At 44.8% G+C, this 6,498-nt stretch overlaps 1 protein-coding gene across 1 annotated transcript; it reads left to right on the top strand.

Moving 5' to 3' along the window:
- The first annotated feature begins 2,838 nt into the window (after nucleotides 1–2,838).
- Nucleotides 2,839–3,798, top strand: LOC115077686 (olfactory receptor 5V1-like). The gene has a single exon (XM_029579977.1). The coding sequence runs from the start codon at nucleotides 2,839–2,841 to the stop codon at nucleotides 3,796–3,798; it is 960 nt and encodes a 319-aa protein (XP_029435837.1).
- Nucleotides 3,799–6,498: the final 2,700 nt, after the last annotated feature.

The raw sequence follows: 6,498 nt of genomic DNA, 5'->3' as shown, positions 1-6,498 counted from the left end.
GCTAAGCCTTCCTTTATTCTCTGCAGTCACTGAACAGAGCAATCCTCATTCAGAACTCACTCCTGCTAAGCCTTCCTTTATTCTCTGCAGTCACTGAACAGAGCAATCCTCATTCAGAACTCACTCCTGCTAAGCCTTCCTTTATTCTCTGCGCTGTTACTGAACAGAGCAATCCTCATCCAGAACTCACTCCTGCTAAGCCTTCCTTTATTCTCTGCAGTCACTGAACAGAGCAATCCTCATTCAGAACTCACTCCTGCTAAGCCTTCCTTTATTCTCTGCGCTGTCACTGAACAGAGCAATCCTCATTCAGAACTCACTCCTGCTAAGCCTTCCTTTATTCTCTGCGCTGTCACTGAACAGAGCAATCCTCATTCAGAACTCACTCCTGCTAAGCCTTCCTTTATTCTCTGCGCTGTCACTGAACAGAGCAATCCTCATTCAGAACTCACTCCTGCTAAGCCTTCCTTTATTCTCTGCAGTCACTGAACAGAGCAATCCTCATTCAGAACTCACTCCTGCTAAGCCTTCCTTTATTCTCTGTGCTGTCACTGAACAGAGCAATCCTCATTCAGAACTCACTCCTGCTAAGCCTTCCTTTATTCTCTGCGCTGTCACTGAACAGAGCAATCCTCATTCAGAACTCACTCCTGCTAAGCCTTCCTTTATTCTCTGCAGTCACTGAACAGAGCAATCCTCATTCAGAACTCACTCCTGCTAAGCCTTCCTTTATTCTCTGCAGTCACTGAACAGAGCAATCCTCATTCAGAACTCACTCCTGCTAAGCCTTCCTTTATTCTCTGCAGTCACTGAACAGAGCAATCCTCATTCAGAACTCACTCCTGCTAAGCCTTCCTTTATTCTCTGCAGTCACTTAACAGAGCAATCCTCATTCAGAACTCACTCCTGCTAAGGCTTCCTTTATTCTCTGCGCTGTCACTGAACAGAGCAATCCTCATTCAGAACTCACTCCTGCTAAGCCTTCCTTTATTCTCTGCGCTGTCACTGAACAGAGCAATCCTCATTCAGAACTTACTCCTGCTAAGCCTCCCTTTATTCTCTGCGCTGTCACTGAACAGAGCAATCCTCATTCAGAACTCATTCCTGCTAAGCTTCCTTTATTCTCTGCGCTGTCACTGAACAGAGCAATCCTCATTCAGAACTCACTCCTGCTAAGCCTTCCTTTATTCTCTGCAGTCACTGAACAGAGCAATCCTCATTCAGAACTCACTCCTGCTAAGCCTTCCTTTATTCTCTGCGCTGTCACTGAACAGAGCAATCCTCATTCAGAACTCACTCCTGCTAAGCTTCCTTTATTCTCTGCGCTGTCTCTGAACAGAGCAATCCTCATTCAGAACTCACTCCTGCTAAGCCTCCCTTTATTCTCTGCGCTGTCACTGAACAGAGCAATCCTCATTCGGAACTCACTCCTGCTAAGCTTCCTTTATTCTCTGCAGTCACTGAACAGAGCAGTCCTCATTCAGAACTCACTCCTGCTAAGCCTTCCTTTATTCTCTGCAGTCACTGAACAGAGCAATCCTCATTCAGAACTCACTCCTGCTAAGCCTTCCTTTATTCTCTGCGCTGTCACTGAACAGAGCAATCCTCATTCAGAACTCACTCCTGCTAAGCCTTCCTTTATTCTCTGCGCTGTCACTGAACAGAGCAATCCTCATTCAGAACTCACTCCTGCTAAGCCTGGATGTGGGTGGGTGGGAGGCTTTTTCACTTTCCCATTGTCTCTTAAAAAATAAGCCCCAAAATGAAATGAATCAGCCCCCCAATTCCCATGTCCCAAATGAAATAAAATCAAAAAGACCTGCACCCCCATAAAGTCTCTGTGATCTTCAGTAGGTTGAAAAGGTCATGGTGGTGTTGAAGAGAAGCTAGAACAGCCAGGGCAGAAAATAAATAAAATGGATTCTGGATTACAAGAGAAAACTAGAAATCAGAGAAGGCCAAGTGCCTCATGCCATCTTGCTGGATGCAATGGAATAATAGAAACAATGAAAGTGATGGCATGAAAGGACCCCACGGCCCATCCAGTCTGCTCAGCAAGATCCCACAGTTATCAGTTTCTCAGACTGCCAAGGTCAGGGCTCTTGTTGGTTACTGTTTGAGACCAATTTCCCTCCCCATTGCTGTTGAATCAGAGAGCAATGTGCAATGTTGAGGTTGCATCAGAAGTGCAGTAACCTCAGCATCAAGCAAGTTACCCCTATGCTCATGTGTTTTCTCAGACCCTACAGCCCATGTATTTGGGGGTTATTTACTAAAGCTAGCGCACACGAAAAAAGTCCCTTTTCACGTGCGATAGCTAAAAAGGGGCGGGGCGTCTGTCCCGGAAGAGGAGGAGTCGGGGAGGATGCAGCGAGGACATCGTGGACAGCGAAAAGGTAAGAGCTCTTTTCGCTGCCCATTTCGCGCCCAAATAGCACCACCTTTTATGATGGTGCTATAAGGTGCGAAAGCCGGCAGGCCCGCCCCCCCCCCCCCCCCCCCGGCCTCCCGTTAGTGCGTGAGTCAGGGACCCCTGCAACATAGGTAAATCTAGGCCTTTGTTGGTTGTCTGAATTCATTTCCTCTTTTCTCCCTGCCAATAAAGCAGCGAGCAATGATGGAGTTGTTTCACATTTTGAAGTCTGTTTGCAAAGGGTAATATCTGCCACACCAACAAGGCTCTGTCTCACTTGTTCTGATGTATTACTTCTGCATATATGGGAATATTTTGTTTAATTTTTGTTAATTTTCCTCCATGATGATTCTTCTTTGTTTAAATCCAAAAGTTGAGGAGGATCACATAAAAGTGAATCATCTTCATCCTCTATTTGGCAGCCCATGGAACATGAATACAAGGAAATGGAAAACCACACCAGCGTGACAGAGTTCCTGCTCCTAGGATTCTCAGAATTCCCAGAGCTGCAGCTCCCTCTCTTCTCTCTCTTCTTATTGCTCTACCTGATGGCCATGCTGGGGAACCTCCTCGTTATCTGCATTGTATGTGCCGATCGACACCTGCACACCCCCATGTATTTCTTCCTGGTCAACTTATCCAGTATAGATATCTGCTATTTGACCAACATTCTACCAAAACTGCTGACCATCTGTCTGACAAATAGCAGTAGCATATCTTTCAGTGGATGCATTCTTCAGTGGTACTGCTATATGATGTGTGTAGCTACAGAATTTCAGCTTCTCACTGCCATGGCCTATGATCGCTATGTTGCAATATGTAATCCCCTGCGTTACTCCATTATCATGAATAAGAGGGTCTGTGCTCTTCTGGCAGCTGTCTCATGGCTTGCAGGATCAATGGAGTCATTACCTCATTCTGTCATTATAACCCAGTTTTCTTTCTGTGACTCCAATGTAATCAATCACTTTTTCTGTGATATCACAGCACTGCTGAAACTTTCCTGCACAGACACCTCTGCCATTGAAACTATAAATGTTGTTGAAGTGGTAATTGCAGGCTTCACCCCATTTCTCTTAACACTAATATCCTATGTGTTTATCATCTCCAGCATCCTGAGAATCCATTCCACAGAGGGTAAAAGCAAGGCCTTCTCTACCTGCTCCTCTCACCTAACAGTCATCTTTCTGTCATATGGGACAATGTTAGGAGTTTACTTGCAGCCCACTTCCAGGGACTCTACTAAATCAAACAAGCTGCCTACTGCACTGTACATAGCCACTGTCCCACTGCTGAACCCCCTGATCTACAGTTTGAGGAGCAAAGAGTTAAAAGTGGCCCTGAGAAAAGCCTTAAGCAGGAAGCCAACATTTGTGAGCCACTAAACACTTTTGTAAGATGCCTGTTCAACCAATGGATTCCAGTAACTCTGCAGGGTTTGCTAATGTTGGTACTGTATATGTCTGTCCTAGAAAAAGCTCAAATAGAAGACAGTATTGAAAAAAAAAAGCATTATTTTGTGGTGACCCAAGAAATATATTAGGGTGATTTAAAAAAAAAAAATTGCTCGCATTAAAAAGCCCAACTACATGAGTATCTGGGCGGAGGACGAGCAACTCATGTTTTAAAATGAGCCAAATAGATGCGTATATGTGCACGCACAAGCAATCGAATGTGTAGGAAAAAAGAGGTAGAGTTAGGGCATATCAGGGCATTCTGGGGCATGGCCAACATGTAAACACATGTAGCTCATCCATTAATTTTTAGGCAGGTGCCACTTTAATACAAAAGAAAACAAAAAAAACCCAGCCTTATTGAGAGTTTGATCATTCCCCTGTAGGCCACAACCGGACATATAATGAATTCACTAATATATATAAAGGACATTAATTAGACACATTCCTACTCCCATAGCAACCTAAAACTTAACTAGGAGCTGAAGAAATCTGAGATGAAGGCAGCAGTCCAGCAGCAAGAAGGGGGCGTCCCAGTCTTTTGTATCGAGTGTCACATGTATGATTCTTTACCTGCTGGTGAGAAATTGTACATGTGCATGCGATGCAAAAAGCTCCTGCCTCTCAGAGAATGAGTCCGATCTCTGGAGGCTAGAGTGGCAGACCTGGAGGAGCTGAGGCAGACAGAGAGGATTATAGATGAGACCTTCAGGGACATAGTAGCCAAGTTCAACTTCAGACTGGCAGAGCATCAACCTGATACAGCAGGAAAGGATCCTGTAGCAAAATCTTGCTCTCCAGGTGGTGCATTGTCCTTTCACACTGAGGATGTGTCTCCAAGGCCTACTGCCCAGGAGGGAATACCATCATAGAAGCACAGTCCAGATGTATTCCACACATTTAAAAAGGTGGAAAGAAGGCAAAACGATTACCAGGATGGTTAACAGGGGAGGTGAAAGAAGATATTTTAGCCAAAAGTTCTTCATTCAAAAATTGGAAGAAGGATCCAACAGAAGAAAATAGGATAATGAATAAGCGTTGGAAAGTTAAATGTAAGACGTTTATAAGATAGGCTAAGCGAAAATTTGAAAATAAGTTGGCCGTAGAGGCAAAAACTCACAGTAAAAACTTTAAAAAATATATTCAAAGCAGAAAGACTGTGAAGGAGTCAGCTGGACCAGCGCCATTTTGAATACTGGCAGCAGATCGCCTTTGCCCTCACTATGTCACAGGGGCCAACCATCAGTACCTGTGATATAGTGAGGGCAAAGGTGATCGGCGCCATTTTGAGTACTGGCATCGGCCGGCCGGCGTGCAGGAGGTCGCTCCCAGATCCCCGCTGGACTTTTGGCAAGTCTTGTGGGGGTCAGGAGGCCCTCCCAAGCTGGCCAAAAGTCCCTTGGGATCCCGGAGCGACCTCCTGCACTCCGGCCATCCGATGCCAGTACTCAAAATGGCGCCAATAGCCTTTGCCCATACTATGTCACAGGGGCTACCGGTCCATTGGTCAGCCCCTGTCACATGGTAGGAGCACAAGATGGCACCTGTGACCATGTGACAGGGGCTGACCAATGGCACCGGTAGCCCCTGTGACACAGGCTATCGGCACCATGATGAAACCAGCACCGAGGTTGTAAGAGTGCAGGGGATGGCTTCTGGACTCCCCGCTGGACCACCAGGGAGTTTTGGTAAGTCTTGGGGGGGTCAGGAGGGTGGTGGGTTGTAGTTAATTTTAATTTTAGCTGGGACACGAATAGAAATCGCCATATTAACGCATCAGGATGCCATACGGCCGAATGCAACGCATTTGCTCCCCGACAAATCTGAATCACAAATGCAACGTATGGCGTCCCTCTGCACATCCCTAATATTTAGAAATGATCTGGAAAGAAATATGTCAAGTGAGGTAATCAAATTTGCAGATGATACAAAATTATTCAGAGTAGTTAAATCACAAGCAGACTGTGATAAATTACAGGAAGACCTTGGGAGACTGGAAAATTGGGTATCCAAATGGCAGATGAAATGTGGATAAATATAAGTTGATGCATATAGGGAAAAATAACCCATGCTATAGTTATACAATGTTAGGTTCCATATTAGGAGCTGCCACCCAAGAAAGAGATCTAGGCATCATAGTGCATAACACATTGAAATTGTCAGTTCAGTGTGCTGTGGCAGTCAAAAAAGCAAACAGAATGTTGGGAATTATTAGAAAGGGAATCTATATCTATAAATGCCAAAGCCCTCATTGACTCAATCACTCACTCACTCATCACTAATTCTCATACACTTTGAGTACCGACAAGGCTGAAACTTATCTCTGTCATTCCCTATCATGTTGTTGGAAAAACTAACTGCTTCTTACTTTCCTACATTTGATGGTTCATTTCATAATGCCATCAAATGCAACACCCCGCCAGAGTCACGTCGGGGTCACCAAAAACAATGTTGAGTACTCACATACCCAGTTGGAATGAGATAGCATAGGATATGAATAGTAGTCCAATGTTGAGTACTCACATACCCAGTCGGAATGGGATATGAATAGTAGTCCGTAATGCAGGATATTACATGCCAATCATGCAATAGTATATCATATGTTAAAACGATATATATATAGAGTCGGCT

Source organism: Rhinatrema bivittatum, chromosome 16, assembly GCF_901001135.1.
Source record: "Rhinatrema bivittatum chromosome 16, aRhiBiv1.1, whole genome shotgun sequence".
Classification (NCBI taxonomy): domain Eukaryota; kingdom Metazoa; phylum Chordata; class Amphibia; order Gymnophiona; family Rhinatrematidae; genus Rhinatrema; species Rhinatrema bivittatum.
Note: the sequence above shows the minus strand (reverse complement) of the source record. Positions and strands in the feature narration are given on the sequence as shown.